At 43.4% G+C, this 18,753-nt stretch overlaps 1 protein-coding gene and 1 non-coding gene across 3 annotated transcripts in view; both read left to right on the forward strand.

Moving 5' to 3' along the window:
* Window positions 1-292: 292 nt before the first annotated feature.
* KHDC4 (KH domain containing 4, pre-mRNA splicing factor) overlaps window positions 293-18,753 on the forward strand; it is a 32,052-nt gene continuing 13,591 nt past the window's right edge. Inside the window, exons 1-9 of one of the 2 annotated variants that reach the window (XR_010910390.1) lie at window positions 293-437; window positions 3,463-3,694; window positions 8,564-8,692; window positions 8,853-8,932; window positions 10,901-10,953; window positions 11,043-11,206; window positions 14,089-14,300; window positions 15,907-15,967; window positions 18,659-18,716. Coding sequence is in view for 1 of the 2 variants with exons in the window: in XM_060758451.2 (XP_060614434.2) it covers window positions 391-437; window positions 3,463-3,694; window positions 8,564-8,692; window positions 8,853-8,932; window positions 10,901-10,953; window positions 11,043-11,206; window positions 14,089-14,300; window positions 15,907-15,967; window positions 18,659-18,716 (1,036 nt within the window). In the remaining variant the exon portion in view is untranslated. The remainder of the gene's footprint in view (window positions 438-3,462; window positions 3,695-8,563; window positions 8,693-8,852; window positions 8,933-10,900; window positions 10,954-11,042; window positions 11,207-14,088; window positions 14,301-15,906; window positions 15,968-18,658; window positions 18,717-18,753) is intronic. The other variant, XM_060758451.2, reaches the window with a different exon arrangement.
* LOC132764624 (small Cajal body-specific RNA 4) lies at window positions 11,337-11,464 on the forward strand. Its single transcript, XR_009630365.1, has one exon. It is a non-coding gene; the product is annotated as a small Cajal body-specific RNA 4 (non-coding RNA).

An 18,753-nucleotide genomic window follows, 5' to 3' on the forward strand; every position in this document is an offset into this window, starting at 1 on the left:
CAGAGTAGGCAAACCAGACAATCTCCACATCAACACTGACAAAGAAACAGAAAGAAATACTGTTTACCCACAGGCATAGATTAGAAACCAACACTTTCTCATTACTTCATTTTCAAGACCACCAGACTGGGCCACAGCAACGCCTGGCAGGGGACAGCTAGTATAGGGATACCTTTCTTCCTTTCCTTCAGTGATTTCCCTTTAAATCCCACAGAAACCGGAAGCTCCGCCCACAAGCGCGTCACTCTTCGTCGCCAGGGCAACTACCGGAAGTTACATCACGGAAGCTGCCTGCAAGGAGTCGGAAGTGACGTAGCAGGGGATTTTTCTTCCCCCCTCAGCGCTGGGGACGGCGACGGTGGCGGCGGCCTAAGCGGGGCTGCGTGAGCCATGTCAGCGGGCGGCGCGGGGCAGCGCGAACCCGGGGCTTCGGGAGGGTAAGGAAGCGGAGGTGGAGGAGGCGGGACCTCGGGCGGCAGCACGGGAGAGGCCTGCTGAGGGAGGGCCTAGGCCAGATGGCCTACTCTTCGCCCATGAGCCAGCCAAAAGGCCTTTGCTTTCTCTGGACTCCTGGGGGGTCATAAGGACGTGTCAGAGGGGTCGCCAAAGACTATCAAAAACACAGCATTGGCCATCTGGTTTCCATGTGGGAAGGTTGGCCCAATTCTATCCTTGGCAGGGTTCAGGATGCTCTTTGATTGTAGGTGAACTATAAATCCCAGCAACTACAGCTCCCAAATGTCAAGGTCTATTTTCCCCAACTCCACCAGTATTCACATTTGGGCATATTGTGTATTCGTGCCAAGTTTGGTCCAGATCTATCATTGTTTGCATCCACAGTGCTCTCTGGATGTAGGTGAACTATAACTCCCAAACTTCAAGGTCAATGCCCACCAAATCCTTCCGGTATATTTTGTTCGTCATGGGAGTTTTGTGTGCCAAGTTTGGTTCAATTCCATCATTGGTGAAGTTCAGGATGCTCTTTGGTTGTTGGTGAACTATAAATTCCAGCAACTAAAACTCCCAAATGGCATCACTCCCCCCCCCCCCACCCCAAAGAGCCAGCGTTGTCCATAGACACCTCCAAGGTTATGTGGCCAACTTCCCAATATTTAAACATGGTCCTCATCTCCCCTCTTAGCTTTCTTTTGTCCAGACTAAATATTCCCAGCTCCCTAAGCTGGCTACATCCCATATAGACTACTGCAACACACTCTACGCGGGGTTGCCCTTGAAGACTGCTCGGAAGCTTCAAATGATCCAACGAGCGGTAGCCAAATTGCTCTCTGGAGTGGCATTCAGGGAGTATACAACCCCTCTGTTACGCCAACTCCACTGGCTGCCCGTTTGCTACCAGGCATAACTCAAAGTGCTGATTTTATCCTATAAAGCTGTAAACCAGGGGTCCCCAAACTACGGCCCATGGGCCACTTCCGGCCCGCCAAGGGCACTTATCCGACCCGCGGAGGAGGAGCGCCCCCCTCCCCAGTGCCCCTACCTTGGCTGGCTCACGCTATCCGTCAGGCCCAATGGGCAGGGTGAGCCAGCCAAGGGCAGCTGCTCAGCGTGGCCTACTTGCGTGTAAAGCACATCGTGAGGTGTTTTACTCGCAAGTAGGCCGTGCGGGGCTGCTCCTCCCTTGGCAGGCTCACGCTATCCGTCAGGCCCGATGGGCAACGTGAGCCAGCCAAGGATGCTGCCCCAGCGCTCCATGCAGTCATGCCGGCCACATGGCCTTGGAGGTGTCTACGGACAACGCCGGCTCTTCGACTTAGAAATGCAGATGAGCACGCACCCCAGAGTCAGACACGACTGGACTTCATGTCAGAGGAAAACCTTTAACTAGGAAAATTGTGGAAGATCCAGGGTGGGAGAAAGAACTCTTGTCTGTTGGAGGTAGGTATCAATGTTTCAATTGGCCACCTTGATTACCATTTCATAACCTGACAGTTTTTAGGGAGAATCCTTTGTTGAGAGGTGATTAGCTGGCCCTGATTGTTTCTTGTCTGGAGTTCCCCTGTGTTTGAGTGTTGTTCTTTATTTACAGTTATAATTTTAGAGTTTTTTAAATACTGTTAGCCAGATTTTGTTCAGACTAGAAATAGGAAGATTTCCCATTTTCTGCTTCTGAAATTACTGCCTAAAGAGGGCTAATAAAATATGTGCAATGTGCATAGGAATTTTTTTATTGATGTTTTTTAAAAAAAACTATAGTCCGGCCCTCCAACGGTCTGAGGGACAGTGAACTGGCCCCCGGTTTAAAAAGTTTGAGGACCCCTGCTCTAAACAGTTCTGGCCCAGCTTACCTGTTCGAACATATCTCTCCGTATGAACCATCTAAGAGGTTAAGTTCGTTCGGGGAGGCCTTGCTCTCGATCCTGCCTTCTTCGTAGGCGTGACTGGAGGGGATGAGAGACAGGGCCTTCTCAGTGGTGGCCCCTCAGTTGTGGAACACCCTTGCCAGGGATATTAGATCAGCCCCCTCCCTCTTGACCTTCTAGAAAAAAAGTGAAAACGTGGCTATTTGAACAAGCCTTCGGAATTTAATGCAACAGTCAAACACGGTATTAGACGAAAGTGGACATTGGAACGTCTAAGATGACGATTTATGGACAGTGAAGACCTTGGTTTTGTATGTTTTATTGAATGTATTTTTAATTCTGTTAATTGTTAGGCATCGAATAGCTGCCTGGTTGTAAGCTGCCTTGAGTTACCTTCGGGTTTGAGAAAGGCAGGATAGAAATATTGTAAATAAATCAATAAGCCGTTCCTCATAGGGCTTGGCTTCTAGACCTTTGACTATTTGGGTCATCCTTCAATGGATTGCTTCCATCTTTTCAAAATCCTTCTTAAATTGTGGAGCTGGATATAGTCTTCCCAATGAGGTCTGAGCAAAGCAAAATAGAGGCAGACTATAATTTCCCTTGATCTAGGTATTGTATAGAGCCCCCATTGGTGCAGCGGGTTAAATTGCTGAGCTCTGAACTTGCTGACCGAAAGGTTGGCAGTCTGAATCCGGGGAGAAGGGTGAGCTCCTGCTATTAGCCCCAGCTTCCGCCAACCTAGCGGTTTGAAAACAAGCAAATGTGAATAGATCAATAGGTACTGCTTCAGCAGGAAGATAACTGCACTCCATGCAGTCATGCCAGCCACAGGACCTTGGAGGTGTCTATGGACAACGCTGGCTCTTTGGCTTAGAAATGGAGATTAACACCATCCTCCAGAGTTGGACCCGTCTAGACTTAATATCAAGGGAAAACCTTTACTTTAGGCACTGTATTCCCATTAATGTAGCCTAGAAGCTCATTGGCCTTTTGAGCTGCTGCATCACACTGTTCACTCATCTTCAGTGTGTGGTCTCCTCAGACTTCTCCCATCCTATAGTAGTGCCTTTCCTTTGTGTTGCCCTAAGATGGGTAAGCAACGGGAGAGGAATCCTAAAGACTTCCTTGAATCTTTCAGGCGACGCAGCAAATGGGACCAGCCTGGTCCGTCTCCAGCTCTCTTCCTGCTCCCTGCTACCACCCCTGTTGCTGGCCGTCCCGTCCAGGGCAGCGGAGACGGGATGTCGGGCTCTGAGGGTTCGGCCGCCCCGCTGGGCGCTCTCGATGCCGCTGCTGCAGTGGCAGCCAAAATCAATGCCATGTTAATGGCGAAAGGGAAGCTGAAGCCATCGGCAAGTTCAACCGACAAGGTCAGTGGCCAGTTGGGTATTTATTTATCGTGTCATCCGCAACCAGAACATTGTATTACATTTCTAACAGAACAAGACAAACAAACAGATAAAAAAAATCAAAACACAAATTTTGCAAACTTGGTAGCTGATTAAATGTCCTTTGACCAGAATCTGGCCACTTGGAGTGCCTCTGGTGTTGCCGCAAGAAGGTCCTCCATCGTGCATGTGGCAGGGCTCAGGTTGCATTGCAGCAGGTGGTCAGTGGTTTGCTCTTCTCCACACTCGCATGTTGTGGATTCCACTTTGTAACCCCATTTCTTAAGATTGGCTCTGCATCTCGTGGTGCCAGAGTGCAGTCTGTTCAGCGCCTTCCAAGTCTCCCAGTCTTCTGTGTGCCCAGGGGGGAGTCTCTCATCTGGTATCACCCACGGATTGAGGTGCTGGGTTTGAGCCTGCCACTTTTGAATTCTCGCTTGCTGAGGTGTTCCAGCGAGTGTCTCTGTAGATCTAAGAAAACTATTTCTTGATTTTAGTCGTTGACGTGCTGGCTGATACCCAAACAAGGGATGAGCTGGAGATGTCTCTGCCTTGGTCCTTTCACTATTGGCTGCTACTTCCCGGCAGATGTCAGGTGGTGCAATACCAGCTAAGCTGTGTAATTTCTCCAGTGGTGGAGAAATCACAGGGCGCAGACACCCTGTGATAATGCGACATGTCTCATTAAGAGCCACATACACTGTTTTAGCGTGGTGAGATGTTTTCCACACTGGGCATGCGTACTCAGCTGCAGAATAGCATAGTGCAAGGGCAGATGTCTTCACTGTGTCTGGTTGTGATCCCCAGGTTGTGCCAGTCAGCTTTCGTATGATGTTGTTTCTAGCACCCACTTTTTGTTTGATGTTCAGGCAGTGCTTCTTGTAGGTCAGAGAACGGTCCAGAGTGACTCCCAGGTATTTGGGTGCGCTGCAATGCTCCAGTGGGATTCCTTCCCAGGTGATCTTCAGAGCTCGGGATGCTTGTCTGTTCTTAAGGTGAAAGGCCAGTTGGGTGAAGGCAAGAGATGCAACCGAAGAGATTGAATTGGTGGTTGCAAGAGAAAGGGCCTCTTTCTGCAAAGGGACTTACCTAATGCACACATTAGCAGTTCGTTTATTTGTTTTGGTGCCAGGAAGAGGCATTATTATTATTATTACTAGCCGTCCCCTGCCACACGTTGCTGTGGCCCAGTCTGTTGATCTGGAAAATAAAGTAATGAGAAAGTGTTGTTTTCTAATATATGTAATTTCTTTATGCTTGTGGGTAAATGGTATTTCTTGCTGCTTCTTTGTCTGGTTTGCCTGCTATAGAACATGCAACATATAATTGTCCTTCTTTAGGGGTCCCCTTTAAATCTATGATAATATATCTCTGTGTGTGAATCATATATATCTATCTATATCTATGGCTGGATGGCTCTTTGCCCGGAGGGCTTTGATTACGTTTTCTTGCCCTGGTGAAGGGAATAGACTGGATGGCCTTAAGTATTTTGTGTTGGTGATGGGGGTTCTGTGTGGGAAGTTTGCCCCAAATTTGTTTTTGGTGGGGTTCAGAATGCTCTTTGATTGTAGGTGAATGTAGCAAAATTGCTACTCTACGCTAATTTTTTGGTGTATAGCTCTATGTTTACATATGGCAGATAGGGAAGAATAGGCACAGACAGGGTAGCAACAGCAGAGATAGGATTCATTTGCATATGGAAGCCGATTGGTAATATGCAGATTATCATAGGCCCAGGATTTAAAAAGGTTGCTAGGCCAAAATGACAGTTGGAGAGAGAGAAGAGCTAAACATTCCAAAGGGGCGGAGTCAAGGTTTTAAAAATAGGCAGTTAGAGAGACAAAAGAGTTAGGAATTGCTGTTTGTGACGAGAGTTAGGGATTCCTGTTTGTGAGAGACAGTTAGGAACTTCTGTGAGAGAAAAGAGTTAGGAACTCCTGTTAGAAATACGTTATGAAGATGTGTTAAAGACTTCTGATATATAGAAGCAGTTAGTTAAATAGAGTTAAAGTTTTAGGAATGTAAAGAAAGCTAGTGGTGCTTTAGTCAGAAAATAATTTCAGTCAAGAGTGTGTAAAGCAAGTAACATGTTTGTGAATGTGAAACATTGAAAGTCTATTTCAGAAAAGTAAACCAAGTATATTATACTGACTGTAAGCCTCAGGATTGCATCAAAACACAAATGTAACCACAAGCGTTGGAGCCAGAAGTTATAAATAAACTGTGTTACTTTGTTATACAGAAGTGTGTCTCAGTGCCTGTACAAAAGTTAAACAGCACACAGAAAGTCCCAGCTAATATAAAAGAAGAAACTGAATCAGTATAAGAGTAAAGAGGTTTTTCTCAAAATAAAGAAATATTCTCTCTCTCCCTCGCTACAGTGAACTATAAATCCCAGTAACTACAACTCCCAAATGTCAAGGTCTATTTTCCCCAAACTCCATCTGTGTTCATATTTGGGCATATGGAATATTTGTGTCAAGTTTGGTCCATCCATCATTGTTTGAGTCCACAGAGCTCACTGGATGGAGGTGAACTACAACTCCCAAACTCAAGGTCAATGCCCACCGAACTCTTCTAGTGTTTTCTGTCGGTCATGGGAGTTCTGTGTGCCACATTTGGTTCAATTCCATCCTTGGTGGAGTTCAGAATGCTCTTTGATTGTAGGTGAACTATAAATCCCAGCAACTACAACTCCCAAATGCCAAAATCAATTTTTTGAGTGACAGTCACTCCTTGGGTTAGTAGGTGTCTTGTGGCCAAATTTGGCGACAATACGTCCAGTGGTTTTTGAGTTCTGTTAATCCCACAAACGAACATTACATTTTTATTTATATAGATTACTATATACTTGACGGGGAGCCCCCGGTGGCGCAGTGGGTTAAAGCACTGAGCTGCTGAGCTTGTTGATGGAAAGGTCGCAGGTTCGATTCCGGAGAGTGGCGTGAGCTTCCGCTGTCAGCCCTAGCTCCTGCCAACCTAGCAGTTCGAAAACATGCAATTTGAGTAGATCAATAGGTACCGCTCCGGCGGGAAGGTAACGGCGCTCCATGCAGTCATGCCGGCCACATGACCTTGGAGGTGTCTATGGACAACGCTGGCTCTTCGGCTTAGAAATGGAGATGAGCACCACACCCCAGAGTCAGACATTACTGGACTTAATGTCAGGGGACTACCTTTACCTTTATATACTTGACACGCATTGCTGTGGCCAACCTTCCCTCCCTCTTTCTCTCTCGCCTTCCTTCCTTCTCTCCCTCTTTCCTTCGTTCCTTCCTTTTTTCCTTTCCTTCTCTCTTTCCTTCCTCCCTACCCCCTTTTCTTTTCTTTTCCTCCTTTCTCTCCTTTCCTGCTTTCTTTCCCGCCCTCTTTCTTTCTCTCCTTTCTTCTCTCCCTCTTTCCTTCCCTTTTCTACCTTTTGCCTGGGCACGGGCAAGTGTGGGGCAGGTGGGAGATGCTTTTTGAGGTAGGCCTCGCTCACCCAGCACCGCTTCTTTTTTCTGCCATGGCTGTGGGGCGCCTTCCCGCCTGTTTGCCGGTTGGGTACGCAGGCAGGGTCACATGAAAGGCGCAGAAAGAAGGGGCCAGTGCTGGGTGAGCAAGGCTTCAGCAAGACCGCATGAAAGTACAGCTCCCAGGACCCCATCGCATTGAGTTAAAAGTGGGCCCAAACTGCATCCGTTCTACTGTGTGTGCCCGAGCCACAGCCTGAACCTGAATTTGATTTAACATTCAGCTTCCGTCATATATATGTTTGTACTTTATATATTTAAATGTCAGTAAACCGCTCAGAAGGCTTTGTATTGTGAGTGATTTAGAAGTTCAGCAAATATTTATTTATTTATTTGCAGCATTTATATTCCGCCCTTCTCACCCCGCAGGGGACTCAGGGCGGATTACAGAGTACACATATATGACAAACATTCAATGCCAATTTTGACATACAACATATACAGACATACACAGAGGCTATTTAACTTTTTCTGGCTGCCAGGGGACCTGTCGCTTTTCATCGTCCATCTGCGACACTGATGAAGTACTTCCGCATTCCCCGCCTGCTTTTTTGCTGGGGTGCTTTGCTGGAGTCTTTTTTATCACCTCATAAATTAGTTAATTTAGCCTCACCACACTTTAAGGTGGTACCTAATTTTCCTACTTGACAGATGCAACTGTCTTTCAGGTTGCAAAGATCGACAACAGGCTACACAATTGGTTGGAAACCCACTCCAACCCGGGCTGGTGAGGCGAGGGAGAGAGACTATTTCCTCTTTAAAAACCTCTTTGCTGCCTTATACTGATTCAGTTTCTTCTTTTGTATTGGATGGGACTTTCTGTATGCTGCTAAACCTTTGTACTTTATATCACAGGCAATGAAACACTCTTATGTATAACAAAGTAACACAGTTTATTTATAACTTCTGGCTCCAACGCTTATGGTTACATGTGTGTTTTGTTGCAATCTTGAGGCTTACAGTCAGTATCATTTACTTGGTTAACTTTTATGAATAAACTATCAATGTTTTCAAATCCTGAGCCTACACTTCGAACTCATGACGTTTTGGTCAGAGTGATCTGAATGCAGCTGACACTCAGCCAGCTGCACCACAATCCTAAAGTACATTGAGGTATAATTGTGAAGTCAAAGTAAAGCTAGTTTGGCGCATACTTTCTGCTGTGGGAAAGAGTGTGGGAAGGGATTAAACCTTTTTCTGTAAATGCTTTCCTACCTCTTTTAATCCTTGAAGGTCTGAGTCAACAAGGGAAACTCTTATTTCCCACTCCTTGCCATGCAAACCTTTTCTTGTATTTAGAGTCCAGTTGCTAAGCCAACAATACACTTCTTCTCTCCAGCTTCAGGCTCCTGGGAAAGGCTCCGCAGGCAGCAAAAGCAAGGATGACCTGGTGGTAGCAGAAGTAGAAATCAATGATGTGCCCCTAACATGCCGAAACCTGTTGACCAGAGGACAAACACAGGATGAGGTTGGACATGTTTGTATTCATTCATTGTTTACACTTTGATATAACTTCTAAAAGGTCGCTTTAGATCACTCAAAGCAAGGTGTCTGCTGTCACCTCGAGCCTCTGTCCTTTTCCTTATCTTTCCTAACCAATTCACTTTCTGTCCACTTTGTGTTTGCAGATAAGCAAGTTGAGTGGTGCAGCTGTCTCAACTCGCGGGAGGTACATGACTGTGGAAGAGAAAGCCAAAGTTGGACCCGGGTTTGTATCTCTTGCTGTTTTTCCACATCCTCAGTCATTCTCCAGAACTGGGCAGTTTTCTGAATGTTCTTGTCCAATTCTGATGTTTCATTTTGGTAGATAACAGACTTTTTGTGTATACTCAAGTATAAGCCGAGTTTTTCAACCCTTTTTTAGGCTAAAAAAGCCCGCCTTGGCTTATACTCGAGTTAAGGTTATTTATTATTTTACCTTATTTTTATTATATTTTACTAGCCATCCCCTGCCACACGTTGCTGTGGCCCACATAGGGGTTCTGTCTGGGAGGTTTGGCCCAATTCTATCGTTGGTGGGGTTTAGAATGCTCTTTGACTGTAGGTGAACTATAAATCCCAGCAACTACAACTCCCAAATGTCAAGATTCTATTTTCCCCAAACTCCACCAGTGTTCGCATTTGGGCATATTGAGTATTCTTGTAGAGTTTGGTCCAGATCCATCACTGTTTGAGTCCACAGTCATATTTGGATGTAGGTGAACTACAACTCCAAAACCAAAGGACACTGCCCACCAAACCCTTCCAGTATTTTCTGTTGGTCATGGGAGAACTGTGTCCAAGTTTGGTTCAATTCCATCGTTGGTGGGGTTCAGAATGCTCTTTGATTGTAGGTGAACTATAAATCCCAGCAACTACAACTTCCAAATGACAAAATCAATTTTTTGAGTGAAGGACATACATTGGGTTGTTAGGTGTCTTGTGTCCAAATTTGGTGTCAATTCGTCCAGTGGTTTTTGATATGATATTATGATTATATATTTATTTTACATGTAATATTACTAATAATATTCCAATATAATTGGTATAGTACAATATAGCAATATTATAAAACTGATATATACTATGCTAATAATATAATATATTGTATGTATATCTACCTTGTAAGCCACTCTGAGTCCCCTTCGGAGTGAGAAAGGCGGCATATAAATGTAAATAAATAAATCAATCAAATTGGACAAGGTAATATAATAAAACCCTGGATGAGGTAGGAATAAAAAAGTGTAAATTGAAAAGAGCCCACAAAGGATTTTGAATTGCAGCATTTCAGCCTGAACATCAAACAAAAAGTGGGTGCTAGAAACAATATCATACGAAAGCTGACTGGCACAACCTGGGGATCACAACCAGACACAGTGAAGACATCTGCCCTTGTGCTATGCTACTCTGCTGCTGAGTATGCATGCCCAGTGTGGAACACATCTCACCACACTAAAACAGTGGATGTGGCTCTTAATGAGACATGCCGCATTATCACAAGGTGTCTGTGCCCTACACCACTGGGGAAATTGTACTGCTTACCCGGTCTTGCACCACCTGACATCCGCCGGGAAGTAGCAGCCAATAGTGAAAGGACCAAGGCAGAGACATTTCTAGCTCATCCCTTGTTTGGGTATCAGCCAGCACGTCAACGACTCAAATCAAGAAATAGTTTTCTTAGATCTACAGAGACACTCGCTGGAACACCTCAGCAAGCGAGAGTTCAAAAGTGGCAGGCTCAAACCCAGCACCTCAATCCATGGGTGATACCAGATGAGAGACTCCCCCCTGGGCACACAGAAGACTGGGCGACCTGGAAGGCGCTGAACAGACTGTGCTCTGGCACCACGAGATGCAGAGCCAATCTTAAGAAATGGGGCCACAAAGTGGAATCCACGACATGCGAGTGTGGAGAAGAACAAACCACTGACCACCAACTGCAATGCAACCTGAGCCCCGCCACATGCACAATGGAGGACCTTCTTGCGGCAACACCAGAGGCACTCCAAGTGGCCAGATACTGGTCCAAGGACATTTAATCAGCTACCAAGTTTGCAAAATTTTGTTTTTTGGTTTTTTTTATCTGTCTGTTTGTTTTGTTCTGTTAATACAATGTTCTGGTTGTGGATGACACGATAAATAAAGCCTGGTTTCAAGTTAAAATACAAATAATTTTTTTATATATTTTTTCTAACAGAGATCGGCCCTTGTACTTGCACGTCCAGGGACAGACTCGAGAACTGGTGGACAGTAAGTATCTTACTCTTTTATCATTGGTTGCAGAAGTGGGGTCCCTCCTGACGTGTGTCCACAAGTGCCTTTTGATTCCCCCCCCGCAGGAGCTGTAAACCGAATCAAAGAAATAATTACTAACGGCGTCGTGAAAGCTGCTACTGGGTCCAGTCCAACATTTAATGGAGCCACAGTGACCGTTTACCACCAGCCTGCTCCCGTCACTCAGCTGCCAAGTGTTGGCCACAAGCCTCCGTTCCAGTCCGGAGGAGTACGTATTGGGGAGGCAGGGAATATAGCCTTAATACCAACTTTTTTTGAGCTCTACATGGAATATTTAGCACTGTAGGACACACTTCCTGCTGATTATTATACTTGAATTGGTCTGTTCGGCCTATGTACATAGAGGATTAAGAAGGCAGTGCCATTTGAGCAGGGTTCTGCTGATACTATCCTCTTAGAGAAATGGGATGGAGAGAGAGGTCCCCCTTGCAGAGATGCAAAGACCTTACTGTACTATCCAACAAAATCTGTGTCAACCTTTCTCAATTTTGCATTGTGGATTGTAGTTCTCATTCGTCCAAGCTGATATGGACATTGGTGAGGAATAGATCTAGAATGGGAGCACGACGTTGGGAAAAACAAGCCTAAATACTGCTGGTTGTAAAATATTTTGCCTGTCTCGACTTTGGTGATCAAACTTTTAAGTGTGGGATGAACAGTCCATGTATTTGGTCAAATAAAAAAAATATTTGCAGTGTGTTGCTTGGGAAAATAGAAGTATTGGCGTTAGTCTGTGTGTGTTTTGGGGTGTGTACTGTCTGGAATTGGCCCCTGGCATTTATGCCATTGATCTTTTCTGGAGTATAGAACTAGAGAATTAACCTTTGTCCTACTAAAGAGGCAAGAAAGTTTTTTTGTTTTTGAGCAAAGGAGGGACTATATATACTCATGGGAAAAATGGAAGGAAAAAGGAAGAGGGGCTGACCAAGGGCAAGATGGATGGATGGTATCCTTGAAGTGACTGGATTGACCTTGAAGGAGCTGGGGGTGGTGATGGCTGACAGGGAGCTCTGGCGTGGACTGGTCCATGAAGTCATGAAGAGTCGAAAACGACTGAACGAATGAACAACAACATATATACTCAATTATAAGCTGAGTTTATCCGCCCTTTTTTAGGATAGAAAAGCTCCCCCTCGACTTATTCTTGACTCAAGGGTACTTATTGTTTTAATCTATTATTGTTGTTGTTGTTGTTGTTCATGTTCAGCTCCTTCAAGGACAATCCAGTCACTTCAAGGATGTCATACATCCATCTTGCCCTTGGTCGGCCCCTCTTCCTTTTTCCATTTTCCCCAGCATAATTGTCTTCTCAAAGCTTTCCTTAATTCTCATGATGTGGCCAAAGTAGTTCATATTATTATTAATATTATTATTATTATTATTAATTATATATCATTATTACATTTGTTGTTTTACTTTGTTGTTATTATTATTATTATTATTGCTTGTACATTATTTTACTTTATTTATTTACTGTATTTGTATACCGCCTTTCTCAGCCTTTCGGCAGCTCAAGGCAGTTTACTAGCAACAAATAATACGCATTATATCAAAATGCACATAAAACATTACATACAATATAAAACCACAACAGAAATAATAAGCAACAGCCAGGGGACAGGGGTTTTTAAAGTCTCTTCCTCAGTCCCCTTCCTACTCTTAGCTGGCTTGGGGCGGGGGGAGAGAAGCAGCAGGATTTCCTCCTCCTCCTCCTGAGGTGGCAGGCAGATATAGTAAGCAACAGCCAGGAGACAGGTGTTTTTAAAGTCTCTTCCTCAGTCTCCTTCCTCCTCTTAGCTGGCTTGGAGGGGGAGAGAAGCAGCAGGATTTCCTCCTCCTCCTCCTCCTAGGGTGGCAGGCAGATGTAGTAAGCAACAACCAGGAGACAGGTGTTTTTAAAGTCTCTTCCTCAGTCCCCTTCCTACTCTTAGCTGGCTTGGGACAGGGGGAGAGAAGCAGCAGGATTTCCTCCTTCTCCTCCTGAGGTGGCAGGCAGATGTAGTAAGCAACAGCCAGGAGACAGGTGTTTTAAAAGTCTCTTCCTCAGTCCCCTTCCTCCTCTTAGCTGGCTTGGAGGGGGAGAGAAGCAGCAGGATTTCCTCCTCCTCCTCCTGAGGTGGCAGGCAGATGTAGTAAGCAACAGCCAGGAGACAGGTGATTTTAAAGTCTCTTCCTCAGACCCCTTCCTTTTCCTAGCTGGCTTGGAGGGGGAGAAAAGCAGCAGGATTTCCTCCTTCTCCTCCTGAGGTGGCAGGCAGATGTAGTAAGCAACAGCCAGGTGTTTTGAAAGTCTCTTCCTCAGTCCCCTTCCTCCTTAGCTGGCTTGGAGGGGGAGAGAAGCAGCAGGATTTCCTCCTTCTCCTCCTGAGGTGGCAGGCAGATGTAGTATTGTCACTGTGGGGAGGGGCTCCCCGCTGATGACCCAGAAGACGTGGTGGAAATTTGTGTTCCTGGCTGCCCCTCTTCACTCTATGTATTATCAGTACATTTATTATTTTACTCTTTTATTATATTTATTTTATTCTATTACATTTATTATTTTACTCTATTATTACATTCATTATTTTACTCTATTATTTTACATTTATTATTTTGCTCTATTATTATTTTACATTTATTATTTTGCTCTATTATTATTTTACATTTATTACTTTGCTCTATTTATTATTGTTTTTATTACATTTATTATTTTACTCTATTATTGTTATAATTAGATTAGAATAATGATTTCATCAGAGTTGGGCAGCCTTATCTTAAATTGCAGTTTTATGTAAATATTCCAAAACATTTAACCTACAGATGCCTCAATTAATTCATGTTACTGGTATCTATTTTTATTTTGAAATTGACCAGTAGCTGCTGCATTTCCCACCCTCGGCTTGTACACGAGTTAATACGTTTCCCCATTTTTTGTGATAAAATTATATGCCTCGGCTTATATTTAGGTCAGCTTATACTCGAGTATATATGGTATGTAGTGGCAGAAGCATAGAAGCAACTGAGTGTGGAGATGGTGCAGACTTCTGCTCCCTTTTTTGTGCCCTTTTGGTGACATATGCAAAGTCTTCAACTGCCTGCCTTTATACACAGATGCATTATGTTCAAGACAAGTTGTTTGTTGGCTTGGAACATGCCGTACCGACTTTCAACGTGAAGGAGAAAGTGGAGGGCCCAGGCTGCTCTTACCTGCAGCACATTCAGATTGAGACGGGCGCCAAGGTGTTCCTCCGAGGGAAGGGCTCTGGCTGCATCGAACCTGCCTCTGGCCGAGAAGCCTTTGAGCCCATGTACATTTACATCAGGTAGGCGATCTTTTTGCTTGGGATCATACCTCTATGCTGTTCTAAATTTGGAGTTGTGATAAGGTGATTGATTAGTTTGTTTTTTTTAGTACAATCTAAAAACATGATATAGTAACGTATTAAAATACATATCGATTAAAATTACAAATAAGCCAAATTGCCAAGGTAAAATGATGTCCAACTCAGTCCGTATGTGTGGTCAATAACTTTGTTCTCTATTATTCTGGGAATGCTTCCTTCCAGAGCCAGGATTTCACCAGCCTCCTGAAGGACAGGAGGGAGGGGGCAGATCTGATCTCAATTGGGAGAGAGTTCCATAGCCGAGGGGCCACCACAGAAGAGGCCCTGTCTCCTTCCCGCCAGACGCGATTGCGAAAGTGGCAGGATTGAGAGCAGGGCCCCACCAGAAGGTCTTAATTGTCTTGTTGGTTCATAAGGGAGAATACATTCGGACTTGTAAGAGTAATCAGTTTTGAAATTAAGAAAAGCATTGCATGATAGAAGGGCCTCTCATTTATAGGTTGACACAGTGGCCTCTTTGTGCACCTTCCACAAACTGTATGCCTCGCCCTTGGGGAGAGAGGGTGGAATATCAATAAAGTTTTATTATTGTCATATTATTATTATTATTATTATTATTAGATACACAACAAGATGAGTACATGGCAAAAAAGATCACTATGCTGGCTTTTGTATTTGATCACACATCGGGCACTTCCCAAGTGTCTAGGACTGTGTGATGTAGCATTATTATTATTAATATTTGATACACAACAAGTTGAGTACACAGCAAACAAGATTACTTTTGTATGCTGGCTTTTGTATTTGATCACACGTCGGACACTTCCCAAGTGTCTAGGACTGTGTGATTTATTATTATTATTATTAGCCGTCCCCTGCCACACGTTGCTGTGGCCCAGTCTGTGTATATGTGTTTTTTGTGTGTATATATTTGTGTATATGTGTATATATTTGGTTTTCTGCATGCATTGTAATGCATTTTTTATTTTTTGGCTTTTTAAGTCTCTTGTGCTATGTTTTTCAGTGTTTTTATGAGTGATTGTCACTTGTTGGCCTGATATGTGTATTGTGTCCAAATTTGGTGTCAGTTTGTCCAGCGGTTTTTGAGTTAATGTAATCCCACAAACGAACATTACATTTTTATTTATATAGACTAGCCGTCCCCTGCCACGCGTTGCTGTGGCACACATAGGGGTTCTGTGTGGGAAGTTTGGCCCAATTCTATCGTTGGTGGGGTTCAGAATGCTCTGTGATTGTAGGTGAACTATAAATCCCAGCGACTACAACTCCCAAATGTCAAGATTCTATTTTCCCCAAACTCCACCAGTGTTCACATTTGGGCATACTGAGTATTTGTGTAGAGTTTGGTCCAGATCCATCATTGTTTGAGTCCACAGGGATCTTTGGATGTAGGTGAACATCCACAGGGATCATCCTGATAGGTGTATTGTGTCCAAATTTGGTGTCAATTCATCCAGTGATCTTTGAGTTATGTTAATCCCACAAAATAACATTACATTTTTATATGGATTATTATTATTATCATTATCATTATTATTATCATCATTATTTTGCTTTTTTACAGCCATCCCAAACCAGAAGGCCTCGCAGCTGCCAAAAAACTCTGTGAGAACTTACTGCAAACTGTAAGTAAAACATCTTTATTTTGGCCCAAATCACATGAGACTTACAGCCATTATTTCAATGACTAGAAAATATTCGGTTCTCCCTCCCTAGTTTTATATTGTGACTTGGAAATGAGGTACAAAAGCGGAGAGGTAGGAAACTGAAATATGTTGTCGAAGGCTTCCATGGCTGGAATCACTGGGTTGTTGTGAGTTTTTCAGGCTGTATGGTCATCTTCCAGAAGCATTCTCTCCTGACATTTTGCCCACATATACGGCAGGCATCCTCCGAAACAGACAAAAGTTCTTTATCTCACCCTGGACATTTCACAGATATATAAACCCCATTCGTTTCCAACAGAAGTCACAACCTCTGAGGATGCCTTCCATAGATGTGGGCAAAACGTCAGGAGAGAATGCTTCTGGAACATGGCCACACAGCCTGGAAAACTCACCGCAACTCAAAGCAAATAACTGCTGAGGCTGGGAATGGGATACAGACCTCTCCTTATCTGATGCCATCGGTTCAGGGGGAAGTTTTTCTTTGCCACCGAAATAACAGCCAGTATGGCACTGAGCAAGGGTTTGCTTTCAGAACTTATGCCAAATTTTAAATTCACACTCTGTGCTTACAGTATTTTAATCTTTGTTCTGTATGTATATTAGCATTTTGATATATGTATTTCATGGAAATACATTTTAATATATGTATTGTACATTATGTTTTATGATGATGATGTGTTTTTAACTCTGTTCTGCCCCACCTCGAGCCACAAGGAGAAGCAGATAAGAAATAAAATAATTGCTATTGTTATACCAGATTCACCCAAAAAATGCCTCGTTAGAGCAGTCATTTGGGTGAATGAAATGTACATATTTGACCCTGCTTGATTATAATGCAATAATTATCATGACAATAGTGATACTAATCCTGACAATAGCGAATATAGTAATCTTATATAAATAAAAATGTAATGTTCGTTTGTGGGATTAACAGAACTCAAAAACCACTGGACAAATTGACACCAAATTTGGACACAAGACACCTAACAACCCAATCTATGTCCTTCACTCAAATTTTTTTGATTTTGTCATTTGGAAGTTGTAGTTGCTGGGATTTATAGTTCACCTACAATCAAAGAGCATTCTGAATCCCAGCAACGATGGAATTGAACCAAACTTGGCACACAGTTCTCCCATGACCAAGAGAAAATCCTGGAAGGGTTTGGTGGGCAATGTCCTTTGGTTTTGGAGTTGTAGTTCACCTACATCCAGAGACCACTGTGGACTCAAACAATGATGGATCTGGACCAAACTCTACACAAATACTCAATATTCCCAAATGTGAACAGTGGTGGAGTTTGGGGAAAATAGAATCTTGACATTCGAGAGTTGTAGTTGCTGGGATTTATAGTTCACCTAGAATCACAGAGCATTCTGAATCCCACCAACAATAGAATTGCACCAAACCTCCCACACAGAACCCCCATGCCACAACAGCATGTGGCAGGGGATGGCTAATAATAATAACAATAATAATAATAATAATAATAATAATAATATATCACACAGCCCTAGATGCTTGAGAAGCATTCGACTTATGATTTTGTGATATGAAATCCAGCATATATATCTTGTTGCTGTGACATAATGTGTTTTTGTGTCAAAAATAATAATAATAATAATCGTATTACCTGCCTCTCCCTGTGACTCAAGGCTGAGTACACCATTGTTAAAACAAGAGATAAAACACTATTAAAACACATACAACAAGATACAGAGTTCGTTTCGTTCGAATGGGAGCAAATCTGGATGAAAAAGATCAGATACACGTATGCCACAGTGATCAAAGAAAATTGGTACAAAATGTTCCATCGCTGGTATACAACCCCCCAAAAGATAGGCCAGATGTATAAAACAGCTAACAATAGATGCTGGAAATGCGAAGACCAACTAGGCACCTTTTTCCACCAATGGTGGACCTGCCCTGTGGCCCAGAAATACTGGAAGAATATTAATAAAATTTGTGAGAAAATACTCAACATCAGGATCAATGAGGGAGCGGAGTGTTACTTATTAGGCATATTTAAAGAGGAGTGGAAACTAGATTCAAACGAAGACATCTTACTAACATATCTAGCAGCAGCAGCAAGAATCACATTTGCCAGGAAGTGGAAATCAAAGGAAGCACCGACAGAACAGGAATGGCTGGACAAAGTTTTAGAGATAAAGGATATGGATAGGCTAACATACGCCTTGAAAGATTCATATGGCCGTCCCCTAAAAAGGACAGACTGGAAGCCACTTAATAAATTTCTAGAAGAAGAAAAGAAGAAATCAGAGTGATGAGAGAACGTATCAACCAAGAGCACTCAATCAACAAAAGGGGAAGCTCGAAGACAGCACTATTCAAGCAGAGAAGCTAAATCTAAAAACGCGACGCAAATGGAGACGGAAGCCAATTTTATACACCCCCCCTTTCATGTTGACCCATCTTTAGCCCCTCCTCTTTCCCCACCCCCTTCTCTACCTTGTTCCCCCCCCTCTTCGCCCCTCCCCTTCCCCACTTCCACTTCTTCTGATATTTTTTGTAAAACTTTTTGAAATCTTTAATAAAAATTTATATTAAAAAAAAAAAGATACAGAGTTAAAATACTAGTTAAACCCACTGATGAAATATATTAATAATCATCATCATCAATTTCTTCAAAGGTTCATGCTGAATATTCGCGGTTTGTGAACCAGATTACCACGGCGGTGCCCTTAGCAGGTGCGTATTGTCAGAATGAGTATTCAGTATTAGAGTT

The sequence above is a fragment of the Anolis sagrei genome, chromosome 12, assembly GCF_037176765.1.
Source record: "Anolis sagrei isolate rAnoSag1 chromosome 12, rAnoSag1.mat, whole genome shotgun sequence".
In the NCBI taxonomy this organism is placed as follows: domain Eukaryota; kingdom Metazoa; phylum Chordata; class Lepidosauria; order Squamata; family Dactyloidae; genus Anolis; species Anolis sagrei.